This window comes from Drosophila navojoa, chromosome 2 (genome assembly GCF_054131105.1).
Source record: "Drosophila navojoa isolate 15081-1374.11 chromosome 2, UAZ_NAV_1.0, whole genome shotgun sequence".
Classification (NCBI taxonomy): domain Eukaryota; kingdom Metazoa; phylum Arthropoda; class Insecta; order Diptera; family Drosophilidae; genus Drosophila; species Drosophila navojoa.
This window is the reverse complement of record NC_142890.1, coordinates 1,816,344-1,837,350: the sequence shown is the minus strand read 5'-3', so window position 1 is coordinate 1,837,350 and position 21,007 is coordinate 1,816,344. Positions and strand designations below refer to the sequence as shown.

Sequence of the window (21,007 nt, the reverse complement as noted above, 5' to 3'; positions counted from 1 at the left end):
TTATCACATAAATCAGGCAACAACAACAGCAGCAACAAAAGGAAAAGCAACATCGAGCGGCAACAGGCAACAGCTAAAGAAAAACAATGAGCTGTCAGGGCCAGAGCCATGGACAGAGCGTGGAGCGTGCCTCTGTATGGGTGTGCGGCGGTGTGTGTCGGTGTGTGTGGGCGGCAAGGCCAAAAACTTACAAAAGAACAGCATTAAAAGTTTTACAATCGCGTAATGAGAATCTGCTTTAAAAACTTGCGACAGCGACAGACGCCAGCAACAGCAACAACAGCAACAAAAAGAACAACAGAGACTTTAGTAAAACTAAAACAAGCAGAAGTTAGAGTAGGGAATGAACTACGCGCAGATACGCTCAGCTCTAGCCAGGCTAAGAGAGCTGCTTGCTACATACACTCACACAAATGCGAATCAATCATGCACACGCATACAAAATGAACTGAAGAGTAAGGGAGGGGGGGGGCAAGTGAGGTATATAGCAAGTAAATGATGACCGTTATAGCTAATGATTTGATAAAGTAGAAGTGAAGAGTAAACTATTGAAAGTCGAAGTCTAGATTTGGCAGACTTAACAAAGAATAATGAAAGCCTTTATCTATTATGGTTTTCCTATAGTGCATAAAAGAACTTTGAAAGATATATGTATATACCAAAAGGCCGGATCTGGTTGATAGTAGAAAGTTAAGGAAGTTAAGGGTAGAAGAATCGATAAATATGAGATATGCGATAAGATTTTATGGTAGCCTTTTTACTTGCATAATTAGATCATTGGGAGTCTCTATATATATACATAAGTGCTGCCTATTCAGGCATGAGAGCGCATAGTTTGAAAGAGCTTAATAAATATCGATAAATTATCGATACTTTGGTAGATTCCTTAAGTATTCCTTAAGACTTTATATACAAGTATTTTTTTCCCCTACATACTTAAGCTATGCCTATGCCATTAGCCTACATCGGCTCAACTTATAGCCCTTCTGCCTTGGCCCAATAAATGCAGGGTAAAATTGTGCACAACTTCATTATCTGAGAGCAGCAGCTAAATGAACGCAAAAAAAAAATATATAAGCACAATTACATACTTATATATTTACCTTATATACATATATATATATAATACACTTATATACGTTTTACGTTGCAATTAAGTTTGCCGTGCCTGGGCCTAAGCCCCTGCCCCCGCCCTGCCGACGTTGCGAGAAACTCACGTAGTCGGCGCTCGCACCTGCCACACGACTGGCACGCCCACTTGGCCAGCCTGGGCTGCAGGCGCAGCTGCTTAGATGCGATAATTGAATGCAAAATATTTGATATTATTTTGCAGGCTTATGCAAATACAGACTGCTTAAGCCTGTCCCAGTTTCCGCCGGCTAAGAGATAATGAAAAGTGCAGACGCTTTGCCTAATGTATTTGCATACATTTGTCGCATGGAACGCCCGCCCGCCCGTGGCCCAGCACAACATTTCTGGCCGTTAAACAGTTGCTGAAAAGTGTTCGTAAGTGGGCTAGGGCTAGGCAGTATTCCCAGTCTCGGATCTGCCGTCAGGAGTCCTAAAAACGAAACTGAAGCATCAATAAAAATCACACGCAACTCGTATAGCTCGGCCGGCTATAAATTCAAAGTGCCAATTCGATGCTGCTTTAATCCCAGGAACATACTCGTAATGTCTGCCTGATGACGACGTGATTTCATGCAAAGCATGTACCCAATGTCCTATCAAGCCCAAGAGCTGTAAACAATTGCCTGGGTCATCTACATTCGCACACAGAAAGAGACAGAGAGATAGAAGGGGGAGAGAGAGAGAGAGAGCGAGAGGCAGCTGGCGAAAAAGGGCCAACAGCAGCCAAATATCAGGTCAAACTGTTTATAGTTGAGCTAGCTACACGTATAGATACCTCGTTAAGCCACTTTGATGACTAAGCACTTTTGATTCTGCGAAGTCTGATAGCTTCTATAGAAGTTCTATTTGATTAACGAATCAGAAATACACAAATCTCTACAGGCTTGCTTGCATAAACTTTTCTTTTATTCTCATTCTGAGTGCAAGTTGAAAAAGTTGTCTAGAATATTAAATTATTAACAAATGAAAAAAGAAAAATACTTTGTATAAGAAAAGTTTTAGGCAATCTTGTCTTAAGCAAGGGACGCCTTACAGCTGAAAAGCTCTCTAAGAGTTAAAATTTTAAAGAAACTTTTTGGTAAATTATATTGCTGAGTTAGTCTACATATCTAAGCAGCTCTATAACTTATTAAATAATAATAATTAATATATAATATATTAATATTAAAATATATGTGTTTGTGTGAATACATATAAATATTTTTAATTTTTTTTAACATATAAAAAATAAAATAAATAAAAAATGAACATGGAAATAAAAATAAAAAATAGAATTATTATTATATAATGATTTTTATAGACTCCAAACTCTTAATTATTAAAATAAAAAACAAGATATCAAACAAACACAAAAAAAAACTTACATATCCTATTATTATATATATAATTTTTTAAAATTTTTTTTTTTAAATAAATTTTTATAAAAATCCTAATATTAACAATGGACTTGGAGCATAATTTTAGCTTAGCTTCCTTAAGCTTTATCACAAAAAACTTAGATTTTTCTACTTTATCGCTCTTTCTCAGAATTCTTTGCAGAATGAGCCTATATCCAGGTTGCCTTAGACTAGGAGTCAAGTTTCTTAATCTATATGCGACTCGCAACTCCTTTAACCCTTTCGCTTCAGCCTTTCATTCAGCCCTTGGAAACGCTCTAAAATACCCCACGCTCAGACATAAAACAGGGCATTAAAAAAGGCTGAAGAGGAAGCTGAAGAAATCGTAGCTAGGCCTAAAGCTGAAACAAAAAATGTGGCTCAATAAAATCAAACAGCAAACGTGATGCGAACACTGGCTGAGGGCAGCCCGCCGTCAAGTCAAGATATGGCTCGCAGGGGGGCGGAATCAATTGTGTGTTGACATTTTTATCAGTTTTTGTTTCCTTCTAGGGCGAGCGTGGCGTGGTGGGGGGAGTGGGATCCGTTACACGCATAGGCATGTCGTAAGCTAAAATTTTAATAGAAAGAAATCAGTGCCAAGGCGGTCATCAGAGCAAGTTGACCAAGTTTTTTTTTTTGGGGGGAGTCTGGGTTGGGTTCAAGGTGTGTTGTCCCAAAAATTAAATATGTAAACAGCGAATGCTGCAGCCACTATTGCTGTTGTTGTTGTTGCTGTGCGTGTCGTGTGTCGGCATGTTAATGTGCGGCACACGCGGCGTATGCTTACTATTTCTGTGTTCTTTTTTTTAAAGCTCACTTTTCAGATTGCATTTAATTAAATCGTCAACAAGCCTGCTGACATTAATTACAACCAGCCAGGCAGCCAGGCAGCCAGTCGGCGACTGTGCAGAGGGTGGCGTTTACTTATGGCATGCACTGTGAGCACTATCAATTAAAATCGACCAATAAACCGAGGCAAAGTCAAATACCTGAGCCAGCGTATTGCCATGACAACTATAATGAGATGCGTGCACGTGTGTGTGTGTGTGTGCATGGGTTAAGGGTATTAGTGTCAAAGGCAAAGGCAGTGAAAGGTCTTTCGCAAGCATTTTCAGCGAGCTTCTGCTTCTGCTCCTGCTGCTCCTGCTCCTGCTGCTGCTGCTGCTTCTCCTGTTACTGTTGCGGCTGCGGCTGAGTTAAGCGTCGTCGATTGCTGCCGCGACTGCGGCTGCGGCTGCCGTTAACTTAATAGTAAACAATTACACACATACAGACAAGCACACACATGCAGGCAGGCACACCCACACGCACACACACACACACATGCAGGCACAGAAGCAGGCCGAGCTAGTGACAGAGAGTGGAAAATGCGACCGCCGCAGGGTTTTGTGGCTTCCGTCGCAGACATTACCATTTCCACTCTACTGTATACGCGTGTGTTATTGTATCTGTGCATGTGTGTGTGTATGTACTTGTTGTCCTTGTAACACTTAAAATTTAACACCAAGGCTGTTTGTTTGCTTATCTCATTTTGCATCTCATCTCATCGCCCACAGCTGAGCGAAGCACAACGCAAAAACATTTCTAGTTTCACACAAACACACACACACACTTAAGCTGTCTTTCCCTCTCTCTCTCTCTATCTCTCGCCAGTTCTTTCTCTCCTTTCTTTCGCTATTCCATGCGCTGTCGCATTACAAGGTTAATTTCAGCTTAATGTCAGCAGGTGCCTTAGTTATGTGGGCACTTGTATCACCGTCTAGGCATTACAGTTGCAAAATGTGTTCTTTCTCTCTCTCTCTCTCTCTCTCTCGCTCTCTAATTTTCTGCATTCTTTTATGCCTTTGCCATTTCTTCGCTAGAGCTGTCCCTTCGTTTAATCATTTAATTGCTTGTCCCTGCGCCTTTCAGAATGTAGTGCAGGATCCGCATCCTTACTTCAAGGACTCGAATATTGATTTAAATTTTGCGTTCGCTGTTTACTCATATCCTAGCTGGGTTTCCTGCAAATATACTTAAAGGGAATTCTGTTATTGAGCTAAAAACTAATTATAAGAAAAATTCGTAGAATATTTTGTTATTTTTCTAAATAATAATATTAAGATTTAAAAAAAAAAAATGAAATGAAAAATTATTGCAAAATTTTTACCAAGAATGGGATGATTAACAAAAAAAAAATAAAAAAAATTTTAGCAAGAATTGGATGATTAAAAAATAAATAATTAAATAAAAAAATATATATACAATAATAAATAAATATAATAATGATAGAACCACATTTCCTTCAACTATGAACATAAATAAACGAACATTATTTTAAAATATTTTATAAACAATCTATTTGATTTCAATTAAATGTAATACTAATTTCAAGAAATATATATATTATTACATGCAATCAATTTTGTTTTTAGTAAAAATCATTTTACAAAATTAATTAATTAGTCTCTCCAAGTTAATTGCGGAATTCGCCCATCAGAATCTGATTTGATATGGAAATAATTAAATGAAATGTCTTGCTCAAAGCAATCGAACTTGAGGCAAAGCAATCCGAATGAGTCTAGCTTTTAGTCATTGATTAAATTATTTAATTGGCATTTATTTAGATTTTCGGTCAGCTGCTGATGAATAACTAATAAAAAGGACTCTGCGACAAAGGACCTTTGCCGTCGCTGCAGCTCATAATTGAATTGTGTTTGCGGCCAAAGCCAATGCAAGCCAACGTATTTTACATTCATATCGAGTGTGGATGGCGCTGCAAATGATATCAGTGCAATTTGTAATTATAATAAACAACTAATTGACAATAGCAAGATAGCAATGCCAGCTATTCAATTATGCATGTGTGCGTATGTGTGAGTGTGTGTGTGTGGCATGCAGCTTGAATGTTGTGCAACATGTAAAACATTTTGTGTGCAATTTCGATTTTGTTAATCGGATTTATTTGCCTTTTGCGCCCGATTCACACTTGATGCATGCAACTGTTAGGCAGAGAGAGAGAGAGGGAGAGAGAGGGTGAGAGTGTGGGCTGTGCGTGCGTGGCGGCAGATGTAGGTTAGACGCAGCCGCAAGAGGCATTCAGCTGCACACAAAGCCGCCTAATTAACATGCCACATAACGCACACTGCTGCTGGCATTGCCTTTATCTGCACTCCATTTCACAGGGAGGCCCCCCAACCCCCCTCCTCATCGACAAACGACACTTGCGTGTGTGTATCTGTCATTCGGAAGGCTTGGCTTCGCTTCGACCCTTTGGCCCCCAGTCAAACATGTTTTGGACACTGCAGACATTCCGCTCGCAAACTGGGCCAACCAGCCCCGCCCCTCCGCTTTTTTGTGTGCATGTGTGTGTGCAGCTACCTCAGGACTGCTTGGAAATTTGCATGCACGCATTTTCCGGCTCGCACTGGGAACTGCGCCGGAAAATTGTGTGCCACGGAGTCCGAACTGCAGCATTTATGCAGCGGCTGCCAGCCAGTTTTTCCAGCATTTTTTTCTACAACATTTATTTTGCAATGCCCCAGACGACGGCACGAATGGAGAGCGAGCGAGAGAGCGCGAGTGAGTGAGTGGAAAATGTAAGGAAATTCAGCTTGGCCTCGCAAATTAGTTTGTAGCTGAATTTTTTAACCTGATTTTTCCGTTTGACACTCGGAGCTGGCGCAAATAACATTTGACGCTAGCAAAATAAAAAAAAAATAAAGAAATTCATTTCAAACGCACAAATATTTTATGTACACACAGTAAGCGAGAGAGAGAGAGAGAGAGAGAGAGAGAGAGGGAGAGAGAGAGAGAGAGAGGGAGAGTGAGTGATAAAGAGAGAGGAAGACAGAAAGATACAATGTTGTAAAGAGCTGAATTCTATTTCTATATATATTTCTTTTTCCTTTTTCTTTTTTTTTTTTTTTTTTGGTTTTTTTGTTTGTGCTGCGTCGTCTGCCTTTGCATAAATTATCAACGGGATTTTTATCATTTTGTTAGACTTCAATTCAATTTCGCTTTTTTTGATCGCATGCAATTTACATGCTGCTGTCCATTCTGACATCATGATTGATGCCGCATGCTGGCGACACTCAATTATCGTCAATCACTGGACAGCATTTTGTTGTAGCTAACGCTGTGCCACCTTCACTCTCCCCCCCTCTCTCTCTCTCTCTCTCACTCTCTGTTTCGTTTCCTTTGCTGACTTGCATAAATTGCTGTCACAAATATAAAACGTGTGCGCATTACTCATACGCACCGTCGCATCGTCGCACCTAGCCAAAAAGCTGAGCGCTTAATAATGCAACAAAACTAAATAAACCCAAGCCCCAAACATATTTTGCTCACTTTTTACGACTCAATTGCTCAAAAACATTATAAATAAAAGATGAAGCTCGAATGGGAGCGTGTGACGACTGAATAATACTCTGAAAATACTCTGCTTGAGCAGCCAAGCGGTGCAGCAGATAGTTTTTAGTATTACTAATTGATTTGATACAGAGTGAGGATCACGTAGGAAGAGCGAGAAGGAGAGAGGAAGAAATGTAAATAAGAGAGAGAGAGAGAGAGAGAGAGGGAAAGAAATGTATATTTCTATTTCTATATAATAAGAAGGATATAGATATAAATAGAGAGAAGGAGGAAGTGGCACAAAGATAGAGAATGAGAGAGGCGGAAATATGGAGATAATAAGAGAGATAGTGAGATAGATAGATGGATAGAGAAATAAAGAGAGAGAGTGAGTGAGAAAGAGAAATTTATCTTTCAAGGGGGAAAAAAGCGTTTTAGCTTTCTTTTTCTATCTTTTTGCGTCAGATATAACCTGAAATTGAGATCGAGATAAAAGGATAAAATGAAAGAGAACGAAAAGAAAAGTATTGCTGTACACTTCCCTCCACTGACTGCCTAGAGTCTAAAGACTCTAAAGACTCTAAGACTCTTCTCTATTCCAACTTCTTTCTCTTTACTTTCTCTTTACTCAGGGCTTTCGATATGGTAACCCCAGTTTATATTCATCTCCATTAGCCACTTGCCGACCAATATACTTCACTTACACTTACCGCACAGAGTATCGCAGAGTAAGATGGAACGGTTAAAGTGCGCCATAGAGAATCTTAAGGCTCGGCCTTTTGTTCGGCCTGCGCTTCGAGTTAACTTGTTTCTTTGTGCGCTGTTTGTTTTGCTTTTATCGCCAAATTGAAATCATTGCCGTCATTTGGTAACCATTATATATGATATATGCGCTAATCTGATATGCACACACACACACACACATATGCACACATACCCTGAATGCCCGAGTGTATAAAAATGTCACCAAAAAGCAGCAACAACAATCAAATACAAGTAAGTGAAAAAAGAAAGCGAAGTACAATTTATACACAAGACGCTGCACAAAAGGCTGGCGAAAAAGGAAACTAAAAACGCTGCCTAAAAGCACTTGAGGCACACACACACATATACAGGGAAAAAAGGGCACACTCGAGCGACTGCCGCGCCGTGTTGTATGCAACACATACGCTAAGTAGCTGGCGGGTGGTTGGCGGCTGGCGGCTGGCTTCGGCTTCGGCTTTGGCTTTGGCGGGCGCTGTGGCGCGTGATCCCGTGCAAAAAGGTTGCCAGGCAATTGAGTGTGAAAAATGTGTTGGTGGGCGTGCGGCGGCGGGGCAGGAAGTCGCGCTCGCGTTCATAAGTATCGCGCGCCTAAAGTCAGCCGGCATAACCTTTGGCTAATGCACGAGCAGGCAGTCAAACGGTGTGGCCACACGGGCCGACTGGCATGACTGGGTGGGCGGCGGCTGTGTGGTGCGGGTGGTTGCTCTGTTGGCGGCACATGAGTCGGGTCAAAGGGCAGAGCAAAGGGCGACGACAAGTCAATAAATATGCTACTCTAAGATATTCATGTGCCCTGGCAGCTGCCACAGTGGCCAGGGAGCGCAGGGCGGGGGCATGGCCTTGGGACAGTTGTCAAAAAAGAAAATACAAAAATAAAAAGAAAACAGAACAAAACTGAAACTCACATGGCGACAGTTAAGGGCCACTCCCGGCAGGTCAGGCGCATTGCCATTGATTTGTTTGGCACGTCTCTAGCCGAGAACAACAAAGAGCAGCAGCAAAAGAAATCCTGCGTCTCACTTATTGGGGGCTGACTGTAAGTAATACGCTTTTGATTTGCACCGAATTCCATTTTTCACAATTTAATGCGCATCTCGCTACGTGTTGTCGTCGCTTGGCGTCCACGCCGTAGCTGGAACGTGCTCGTTGCCCAGGCGCAGGCTGCCACACATGACGCACACACACACACAGACACATGTACACTAACAGTCACACACACACACAGGCAGAGTCGTACATCTATCATTACATTTGTCACGTGAGGGACAACGTGATTTCATTTTCCTGTCGCCATAAAGGTGACACATTGCATACGTCCATGTGTGTGTGTGTGTGTGTGTGTGTGCTTGGACATTTCCTCGTCTCACACACACACACACGCTTGTTTGGCCTGCCCATCAGTGCGTATGCGTAACATGTTAAACGCTAGTCACGCAACAAACAAAAGAAATGAACAAAATAAATTCCCATTTTCAATGGGTTCAGCTTATAAATAAACTTACATATGCTGGCATATTAAATTATAAATATGTGAATTTGTTATTTTGTAATGCAAGCATAAATATAGAAATTTTGATTAATTATGCAGGAGAACCTATATGAAAAAAAACACACACATGAACTTATTGCAAAGGCTAACGAACTGAGTTAGCTGAAATTTGAAGAAGGCCAAAAAAAAGTCGAAAGCCGAGCTGAATTACATTGGCCAGATATTTTTAGGCATGGCTACGAATACGGATTTTTGTGTAGAATAGAAGGACTTAATTGGAAAACGATATGCTAGTATCCTGCTATGCTTAATGTTGATGACTCCTGCTTGGAGCTTAAGAGAACTGTTTAAGGTGGTAAATTATATTTATATTATTCTATTTCTATGAGATGTGATGCTCATATATCCCTGAAATTTGTTGTTTCTTAGCTTGACATATCTCTGACGGAACTACTCAAGTTGGAACTAGACTTAGAAGACGATATATCGTTTTATTATAATATTAAAAAATGCATATGTTTCATATTAAGTCGAGCTCTCTAGTTTAATTTTATATAATTCCCGATTTAAGCCCAGAGAAAACTCTGCTAAGCTAAACGAAAACATTTTTAGTTACTTAGATTTATATATATTATTTATTATTTTTATTATGCGCAGGCTTTAATATGTACATATATTCCCATGTTTGGTTTTACTATTAACAAACGCTCATGCAGAAATATTTAGCCATGTAAAATATGCATGCTCTAGCAGGCTTCTGTTGTTTATGTGTAAAAAGTTTTACAAAGCCAACTATGTATATAAATACAATTTCAGTTTTCCCCAAAAACAAGCCAACTTTATGTGTCAAGCGACGTTCTGCAATTGTCCAACATTTTTCGGTCAAATATTTGAAAACTTTCCACTTTGCTCGCCATTTTTTTTATTTTAATTTGTGGATTTTACTTTCAAGATAATAGAGTAGCCAGCGGTTAATAATAAATGCGTGTGCTCTTAGTTCGCTTGGCTCCGGCTGCGCATTTATCAAACGTCAATCTGTCAGTCACAGAGTCAATCAAACTGCGTATCAATTAGTCAGTTAGTCGACCAGAACATGAACTTCGCTTCGTTGCACTTGGCTAGGAAAAACCTGTAACTGCATAGTTGATTTTCGCTCTCGCTCTCTCTCTCTCTTTCTGCTCTTCTTTGGATATTCACTTGTGCGGATTTTCGCCATTTTCCACATTTTCGAAAGCCTGGGCAGCGGCGGAAAAGCCGCAGCCAAAAACGCAGCTTGCAAACAAATTTCCGACAGCTGCTGGGCAACAATTTTCGACATAACTTTAGATTTTATGGGCCACATGTGGGCGGGCGTGGCGCCTCCTGCTACACAATTCAGTTTACTATCAATTTAGGATTGTTGTTGTTCATGTTGTTGTTGTTGTCGCTGGTCGCGCGTTAAAATTAGCGATTCGCTGGCATGGGCAAACAGCAGGCAACAACTGCTGCAACTCCTGCAACTCCTGCTGGCTCTGGTCCGTAGCCCATTCTCGTTCGCTACGTTTCAGCTGACTTTAGTTAGCAGCCGAAAACACCTTTGAGTTGGCCATTACTGTTGTTGTTGTTGTTGTTGTTGTTGCATTGGCATTGTCTACGGCTTGTGCAAGTTGCGAGCTGAGCTCGTTGCGCGTTGCAAGTCTGAAGTACTAGTACACCTCATGAATATTTCACTAGCAATCACATTGTTTTTCCCGCTAACTTTTAAGATTGTTTTAGCATGTGGCGGAAATGGGCGTGTGGGCGTGGCAAAGCTGTCGGGTTTTGCGGCTAGTGCTGCAGCTGCCACACGTAAACTTGCAGCCGGCAACTTTTGGCTTTCACTCAATTTCGCTAGCCGGAAAAAGCAGTTTGCCAGGCAAGAGAGAGTGAGAGAGTGGGAGAGAGAGAGAGACAGAGAGAGAGAGAGTGTGTGTAGACTATAGGTAATCCTTGATTCCGCTGCATTTGGTGGCTCATTTTGCTGTCGTTCAGCAGGCTGCCATTGCCTGCTTTAGTTTCAACTGGCCAAGTTATGGGAGATTTATGCAGCCAACTAGTCAAGAATGTGCAAGAGAGAGAGTGAGAGAGAGAGAGAGAGGGAGAGAGAGCGAGATAAGTGGCCACTCAAAGGAAATTACGTGTTGGTTTTGCAAGTGGCATGAGATAAACTTACAGCTGCATTTTTTCTCGTTTACCCACTCACTCCTTTCGTCTCTCTCTCTCTCTCTCTCTCGCTCTCTCTGGCAATTTCTTTATTTGCTCCTTTCGTAGCATACTTTTTCGGGCCGTTACTTTTGGTCGCCCCGAGCGCGTCTTTTGCAAATGTGCGTGCATTAAAGTTTGCCATGCATTTAGTTAGCTCCGCTTCTTATACTCGATTCCCGTTTTTTTTTTTTCGCCGCTTTTTCTGTGCTCAACTCTGTGCGGTGTTTAATGAAATTTTTTCTGCTGCCTTGCAGCGCCTCAAAGTAAAAACAGCAAAAAAATATATGAAATGAGCTTCACTTGCACGGCGCTGTGAGGCAAACGTTCAGCCAGCTGAGCTTCACTGTAGTTGTTTTCGTTTCTCGTTGCTCGTTTCTCGTTTCTCCATTTATGGCCCTGGCAGGTGGCAGCGATGAGCCGAAGTTGCAGCTGCAGCTGCAATTGCAAGCATTTTCATATTTTATGTACTTTGCGTGCTTAAAAATGTTTCAATTTACCGACAATTCACTCGTGGCCAAAAAAGGCCCCGCTGCCGTCCAAATTGCCATTCCAGTCGAAGGTCAGAAAAACAGAGAGTAAAAACGAAAAACAAAAAAACAAAAACTTGTTTGATAATTTTCTACTCAAATTGAATATTTGCAAATGTGTGTATTAGTATTCGTGCCTTTCTCTCTGTGTGTGTGTGTGTTTGTGCATGTGTAAGTGAAGCAAACTTTTCTTATTCTCTGCGAATAACTTTAATGGAAAAACTTTGAATATCAAACCGCAAAAAAACCTTGGCCAGGTCCAGTCCGAGCTGCTGCCAGGCACTCGAATTGAAAATTAAAATTGAATAGTTGCTCCACACAGTGTGACACGCACACACACACACACACACACACACACACAGATGCACACTAGAGGTTGCTCTACAGAGTGCTCAACAATTTGGAATTATAAAATCAACTTAATCTGTGAATTGTGTTCGCATATATATATTTGTATATAGATAGAGGTATTTATGTATATATATATATGTATATTCTAAACTGACACGACCAGCTTTATCTCTTACTATTCTTAATTGAAAAACTCCTAGTCCTTGGAAACAAAGTCTGAATTCTTTTCAAATGAATGCTGCAAGCTCAATGGGAATGTGAACAGAATATTCATATAACTAATACAACAATGATTATTAGCCTTACTATAGTTTTGTAGATAGATTCTATATGATGTACACTCATCAAATGATCAAATGACCATAATATAGGTAGATCTGTCCATACTTCATAGACATCGTTTATAAAGTTGAGAGCTCTAGAGGCTGAATACTCTAGAATCTCTCGAAACAATAGAGGGAATAGATTTTCACTGGGGTATATTAACATACATATTTTCCCCATCTATACAGATGTGTAACTCTCCCTCTGCTCGCTCCCTCTGCTGCAGCTGAGTAAATAAAGAACAAAGGCATTTTTATAGGTATTTTGAGTGGGTGATTCCCTGAACAAAGAAGCCGAAAATTACAAATTAAATATTTTGCAACTTTTGGGATCCTAAGGGCTTTAATATATATAAATAAAATATATATAATAATATAAATACCAGTTATGTATTACAGGACTCGAGGCAATCGAGCATGAGAATACGGTTCATTTGCTTGAACTTACTTCACTTTAAATACAATTTTCCCAGAAACCAAGACAATTCAGCTTAATAACTGCTTTAGCAACTTTGAATAGATCAATATATATAAGTATATATATAAATAGAAAGAGAGAGAGGGAGGGATTTCAGTTAGGGTGCTGCCTGCTTTTGCCTAACTGACTCTATTATGCGAAAAGAATAGAAAGACCCGGGCCAAAGTCCTGGCGCGGCTCTGTCCAATTAGCGAGCGGCTCTTGACGATGGACCCTTTCCCCTGATGCTGCGCAGATCCGTGTCGTCTATCAGTGCCCAAGTGACAGAAAGTCATTTGGGTTATTAGCAGTCGAATGTGTTGCCCAGAGAGAAAGAGAGAGAGAGAGGGGGCGGCACGTGGGTACTAACTGTCCGGAAACCCTTCTAAGACTAACTTCAAAAGGAAAATGCCATAAGAAATAAGTTTCTACTGCTGACATTATTTCGTTATTATCCGCATCAAGGATTCGATTGACAGGCAGACAGCAGTGAACCAGGCACAGGCACAGGACATGCACAGGCACGTGCTGCCAACGCCTTTATCCTTGCGAAAATATTGCCGGAATACACAGCAGCGGCAGGACAACAACTGACAACAGCCGCACCGAGCCGCTGCAGATACAAAAGAAATTATATTTACTTCGGGCGAACGAAAACAAAACATACACAGAAATAGGCAAGAGAAAGAAATCAAGGTGGGGCGAGTGCGGCAAGTGTGGCCAAGTGGGGCACGACTGGGCGAAATCAAATAAAATGCCGGAAACATGGCATCGAGGGCCCAAGTGCTGCCAAGTCATGTCAGGGGCCCAATACCATGGAGCCTTGGCGACTTTTGCTTACCTATTTGCTTGCACCCCCCGTCGGCCGTCCCTCGCTTACGTCGTCCAGCCTCTATTCTTTTTTTTTTCGCCGTCTCTTCTTCCACTTGTTCATCTTGTTCGTGTGGACACGCACTCGGTCACTGTGTAGAGGCGAGTGTTCACAGTATTCACGAATGTTTTCGCAGCAGATAAATACAGCATTTGACACTTCATTATTGTGCCCGCAGCGTAATCGAATCAATTCCAGCGCCAGCTCCACGCCCACTGTCCCGATGTCAAAAGTGCTTGGCCATTCGTCGTCCTTGATGCTTGGGTTCGTGGCCCAAGGCTCAAGCCAGCTTGGCCTGTTGACACATTCGCTTAAACGTATTAAATTGTTTGCCAGCGCTTTTGTTGCTGCTGCTGCTCCTGCTGCCGCTCCTGCTGCTCCTGCTGCTCCTGGCCTGGCCTGGCCGGGGCCAAGCAAAGTCCGGCATTTTGTTTATACGCATTATTGTTGTCCTGCCCTGGTTGCTGCTGTCTGCTGCTCGAGAACCTGATGCCGCCGCCGTCCGATGGTTGATGGCTTTTTTCTCCCTTTTTTTTTTTATTTGTGCATTTGTTTGCGTGCGGAAGTGCGACCAGTTCGCTTTTTTGTACTTTTTTTATTTATTTATTTTGCGCTTTTTCATTCGACTTTTTTATATTCCCTCTTCTTTTTTATTTTTGCACTGTCACACTTAAAGTAATCGATTACGGCATGGGGCCTGTAACCGGATATGTCCGCTTCCGTTTGGCATTTGACGCCGCAAATGTTGCAAGCGCCACATAATTGTTGCGCCAGCGGGCAGCGGCGCCAGCCGAGGGCTCCCCTTATTTTTGTTGGTAATTGCGGCCTAATTACAAATCGCAATGACAGCGCAGGTGAGCAGGCGAACAGGTGTGAGAAAGATAGATATAGAGGTTGCTTGCGCTGCTCAGCAGCTGCTTGTTGATTAAACTGATTGACCTGATTTTTGGTGTTATGGAATGATCTTGTAATTGGAGCCAGGTGTAAAGCAGAAGAAGAAGAAAGTCTCCAAGTTATAGTTCAATATCCATGAGATTACTAGGTATGCTCTACAGTTCTTTGAAGCTATAGCTACAGGCTATCTGGGAATCCTAAATCTTTTGACAGAAACGGACACAATACGCCGTAGAAGATATCATATATCATATTCAAAACGGGATTTGAAATTGTTAACCTTTACTCCTCAGCCAATGTTTCTTTTGTCTGCCTCTCAAAACGTTAAAATTATAATTTAATATCTGAGTATATATTTACAGGCGATGTTACTATACTACATACCTCCCATACAATTTTACTTATATATATATATACATTATATATGTATACACATACATATATGCACACTTCCCATATCAAAAACTATTCAGATGCTCGCACAAAAACTAATAATAATAAGCGCCCTTAGAGTTTGCATATTTTATGAATCCTGAACGAAAGTAGCCAGAACTTTAAATGTGTGTGCATATATCTATGTGTGTGTGTGTGTGTGTGTGCGTGTGTATGTATTTAATCTCATAAAACTAAGCAATTGAATTAATGCAAATCCCGATGGAGAGAGCACGATGACAAAGTTTTAATATTTAAGTGCATTTTAACACTTTGCAAAGCTCAAGTATTTCAGAGACACGCACACATGCATACATGCATACATGCGCATGCACATGCACATGCATATTGACATTTAAAATTGATTGGCAAATCAACAGCAAAAGCACTAAATTATTTCTTAAGCTGTATGCGTGTGTGTGTGTGTGTGTGTGTCAAGACTTGCATAAGGATATGCGAGCTGTCTATACAGCTGCTCGTCTGTCAGCTGTCTGAAAGCAATTTGACAACTTTCATTAGCCTGAGCATAATAAAATGCACTTTATGAACTTTGCGACATTTGACAAATTTTCTACAAAATGGCCTAAACCAATTAGCCACACACACACACACACACACACACACATGATGATGGTCTTTGCTGTGTGACGTGCGTTCGTTAGGCTAATAATATTTACTGTAATTTAGTTGATATCTTAGACCAAAATATGCACATATATAGGATTATATATACATATGTACATGCACACATACATACATACACATCTGATATTTAATATTTGAATTGTTCTCACCCCTTTTTGCAGCCAGCGCCCAGGGTCTGATGGCCAAGCACGAGCCGATGTTCATATCACGTTCCGAGACATTCAAATTCATAGCCGGAGATATAATAGTTTTGCCCTGTGAGGTGGCCAATACGGGTGAGTAGACCGGACTGAGTGTGTGTGTGAGTGTGTGTGTGTGAGTATTCTTAACACAGTTGTCATTCAAATGTTGCGGTCTGCATATGCAGGACTTACATACATATGTGCATAATTAACCCTACACCATGTGATGCCTGCCAGTTGACCGCAACTATGCATTAATCCAAGGCACCAGCCCCACACAGGATGAGCACTTGACGAGCATCTGTCCCAAGATTTGGCCATTCGCCCATTGGGCGTGGCCAAACACGTTTTTGTTTTCGGTTTCGGTTTCGGTTTCCGTTTCGGTTTCAGTTTCGGACCCATTCAAATGTGATGGCGATGGTCGCACCGCTGGCATGTGCCATGTACGTTTTTCAATTTAAATGCGGTCGTGTGTGCGAGATTATTTGTACATAACAAGGATTTAGCGTAAGCAGCAGCGGTCACTCCGAGTGTGGATAGACAACGGCTAGGCACAGCTATGCACACATCTAGCCATTCACACATACATGCAGGCATTCACTAAGGTTAAGACCGGGAGCTGTTCGACCTCGTCCTCGTCCACTTTCTCGTTCGAGATCGTTGTCCTCGTCTGGTCATCTCGGCCAGGTTTGTATACAAAATGCTACATAAAAAACTTGGACCCATACACTTGGCATACATTATACGTATGTGTGGACTGATGTGGGCAACTGTCATGGCCTCCACATAGATATCTACACTTAAAGAAATTGTGAATATCATTCAATGGGCGGGAATAGAAAGGTGTTTAGATTAAATTCTATGCAGTTGAACAGAATTAGTTGGCATTCTAATCATGAAATCATAGATTATTATTATTAATTATCATGATTATTATCATTATCTGTGTTCTCCATTATTGTCATATAAGTCTTTGTTCATGGTTCATTAACCATTATTTATTGTTAATTGTTCATTATTAATTATTCATTGTTCATTGTTCATTGCTCATTGCTCATTGCTCATTATTCATTGTTCATTGTTTATTGTTCATTGTTCATTGCACATTGTTCATTGTTCATTGTTCATTGTTCATTGTCCATTGTCCATTGTTCATTGTTCATTGTTCATTGTTCATTGTTCATTGTTCATTGTTCATTGTTCATTGTTCATTGTTCATAGTTCATTGTTCATTGTTCATTGTTCATTGTTTATTGTTCATTAGTATTGGCATTCTCACTATCATCATCGCTACCATCATTTTTACTGCATATATTCTTCAAGTGTATATTTTATATATATACAAACATACATAGACGGGCGTGGTGTGTGGGTGTTTGAGTAAGTGGTTGTGGTCATATCAACCGTTTATTAGAACCAGCATACAGAACAAAGGAACATGGCATTTTCCTTTGGCATATCTCATGCACTTCATTGCCCCAACGAACCAAAATGAAGAAGTAGTGGGAAAAACGAGAAAAACTAAAAGAAGCGGAAGCAAGACAATCACAATAACAACAAGAGCTGCAAGAAGAGCCAAGACATGGACGATACATAGAACATTCCTGCCAGCCAAGCAGAGTATTATAGCCACAAGCATTTGGGGTAATAATAAAAAGGAAGCTAAAGGGAAGCTTAAACAGGGAAAAGCGATGAGGAAGCCGCCCAAGCTAAATCAAGGAAAATTATAGATCCAATGCTTCCAGAGTTTTTCTTCCTCCTTTCCTCCTCCCCCCTTCCTGTGTGCACGGAGGCTATGCTAATAAAGTGGGGCCCCCCATACGACAGTTTAATTAGAGACATTTCTCAGCCGTGGCAGGCTTTGGCGTGGCTCAGGCTTTAGGATCCCAAATGCAATAATTAAAATCAAAGCTCGTGACGTCTTTGGGCCGTGTTCATAATGCGCACTTTATGGATCTTTGGAAAAATATGTTAAGACCGGCTGGCAGCTGGCAGCTGGTTGGTTCGTTTCTTTTCTCTTCCTTTTCGATTTTTTTTCTCGCTTTTTATGTGTCGGCCATAAAGTTAAAAATGTAATTGATAGAATTTTTAAAACGCTACACTTAACAAAAGGCAATGAATGAGTCCGCCGCGAAGCCCGTTGCCGTTCGCACAAATACCAAATTTATGCACATTTTCATTTTATTTTATGACGAACGCCCATAAAATTCGAAAGAAAATCACATGAAAATGAGCCCAAATGATGAGCTTGTCGCGCGCTCTCTCATTCTGCTGCTGCTCTCTCGCTCTCTCTCTTTCTCTCGTTCTCTCGCTCTCGCACTCTTTGTGGCACTGCTCATTTGCATATTATATGAAAATTCCTTTAAATACTTATTGCGGTGCTTCGCACTTTTACAAAAGTAATCTTATGTCTTGGCAAATAAGAAATATAAGCACATCTTAACACACTCAAAGCACATACACATATACTCATACGCACACACATAATCATGCATACTCATACGCACAAACACTCATACACATTCGCATATGCAAAGCTCTCGAGTGCGCGCCAGAGTTTGTCTAAATAAACATTGAAGCATTTCATCATTATCATTTTATCATGTTATTTGAATTTTTTCCTTTTTGTGCCCCTTTTCGCATATGTGCAAGGCTATGGCTGGGCTCTGGTAACCTCCCCGGCTCCTGTAACCTTCTGTTCTACTACCCAGCAACCTCTCGCCCACTTTGTCTGCCTTTGTTTGTAGACTAGTCGGCACTCGCGCCTGCGGCTATGCAACATAAAAGTAATTCCGCCAACACAAACACAAGCATTGACGTTCGGTTTGAGTACGCTCATAGAGCAGCATTCTTCAGATACCCTGTAATGTGAGAGAGGCAGGAGAAGTGCTGGCATATATCCCCTGTGCTGTATTTATAGAAATGTAGTCAATATAAATTTATAGAAATAGAATTGATATCGATTGAAAATTTATATAGTTTACTTAATATTCAATTTAAATTTAATTTTTATGGTTTAATTATTTTTATTTGTTTATTCTTACATATTTATATATATATATTTTCTTTTTATTTGCCATTCCTTCTAAAAACTATAAATTAAAATATATTTCTCTGCAGTATTGATTGATTGATTGATAGGCAACTTTTTTAATCTCATTATTTTACTGGCGTAATATAATTTTAACATAATTTTCAATAATTTTTTGCTTCCAGACAAAAACTTTTTCATTTAAATATTCAAATATATTTTTTCTTAAATTAGTAAAATAAGAACTCAATAAGAATTACATCACTCGAGCCAAGTTCCTGATTGCATAATGTTCCTTAATTTATTTATAAAGCTTCACGTATTGAAGCTGCTTAAAAAGTCTTCCCTAATTGCTTCATAAAATTTTGTTTTCAAGAGTTTCACTCAAAAATGATAAAACTCAGCTGTGGCTTTGACATTTGCTTAGGCAAATTTCTTCGACATGTTGTTGTTTTCTTTAATTATTATTTTTGTAATGAATTTATAAAATACTCGTACGTTTACTCAAAGACTTTTAATCAACTTGTACTGCGTTTGATTCCATACACAAACACAAGCACACACACCCACACACACACACGCATGTACATATTCACATGCACGCCCACAATTCCTGAGGCATCTTTGAATATTTGCGCACTCATCAAATTTTATCAAATATAAATGGAAAGTGCTGCTCTTGAAAGACTTGACAAGTGCTTGATGATGGCTCTGTGTGTAATATATTATGAATACTCTAGACTTGGGGAGAGTCTAGGACGGGTATATAAAAGAGGCAGTTCGGTAATTTCATTTGAAAATCTGATTCAGTTAGATGTTAGCTGAAAGTGCTCTAAGATAATTGTGCAACAATTATTTATTTATTATTAAGTAGTCATATAAAAGATTGTAAAAAAAAAATGTATGAAGATTATTTTGATTTAATTATTGTTCTATTTTTTTTTTTTTTTTAATATTATTATAAAAAGGTTACATTTAAAAAAAATTTTTAAAAATACTTATTCAGTCACGATTTTACAAAACAAAATTTATTAAAAGCTTCTTTATAAAAAATATAAAAAAATAAATAAATAAAAATTATTTATTTATTATAATTATATTCAAGATTTAAAAAATAATTAATTTTTATTTATTTTTTATTATGAAACTTATATTCAATATTTTGAAAAAAAACAATTTTTGCATTTTCTATTATTAATTTTTTAAATATAAGAGCTTATGAAGATTATTTATTTATTTATTTTTAATTTTATATATTTTTAGCTTGTCAAGTCTGAAAATGCTTTAACCCCTAATTTCAGTAAACTTTCGTGCGGTAGCTTTCTATACATACATATATACACATTCGTACATATATATGATATATGTTCATTGTAATGCATTGAATTGGTTTCGGTTTAATTTTCAATTTGTTTTGTTTCTTAGCCGAAATGGATTCAAGTAATTAATTGTTGCTGCTGCTGCTGCTGTTGGCTGCTGGCCGTTGGCCGTTGGCCGTTGGCCGTTGGCCGTTTGCTGTTTGCCGTTTGTTGCTGTTGCGGTAGCTGAGGCCGGTGCTTAACTTGTCAGCACGCATAAGACCTCTTCCTGTTGATGGTTTTTCAGCCGCAGCACAATGGCAAAACAAAGTGTGGCTGCAACAAAAACTGCCAACTGGCAAACTCCGAATGCAATAAAATGCAAAAAGGCGCAACAATAACAACAACAACAATATGAAACCTCAGCTACGGCGGCCACAGAGAAAACGCTCATTACGCTTTGATGGAGCGCCATAGTAGTCGCCGTTCGAGTTAGAGTCAAAGATGTTGTGTGGAGGGGGAGGGGGTGGCTATAACGCTTGAAACTATTACAGAGTAACGGAAATGGAATCGTGTTGCAAAAGTTGAAGTTGTGCAAACAGCAGGACAGCAGCTAAGCACAGCGTGAGGCCAGGGCCTGCGGCCGGGGCGCGGCTTGCGGCAGCGGCAACAAAGTT

At 40.0% G+C, this 21,007-nt stretch overlaps 1 protein-coding gene across 2 annotated transcripts in view; it reads left to right on the top strand.

The window, feature by feature from the left end:
* Nucleotides 1-21,007, top strand: part of LOC108660393 (lachesin) — a 96,195-nt gene that overhangs the window by 33,602 nt on the left and 41,586 nt on the right. For both annotated transcript variants that reach the window (XM_030391122.2, XM_030391123.2), the window contains one exon: nt 15,981-16,094. In XM_030391122.2, coding sequence (XP_030246982.1) covers nt 15,981-16,094 — 114 coding nt within the window. The remainder of the gene's footprint in view (nt 1-15,980; nt 16,095-21,007) is intronic.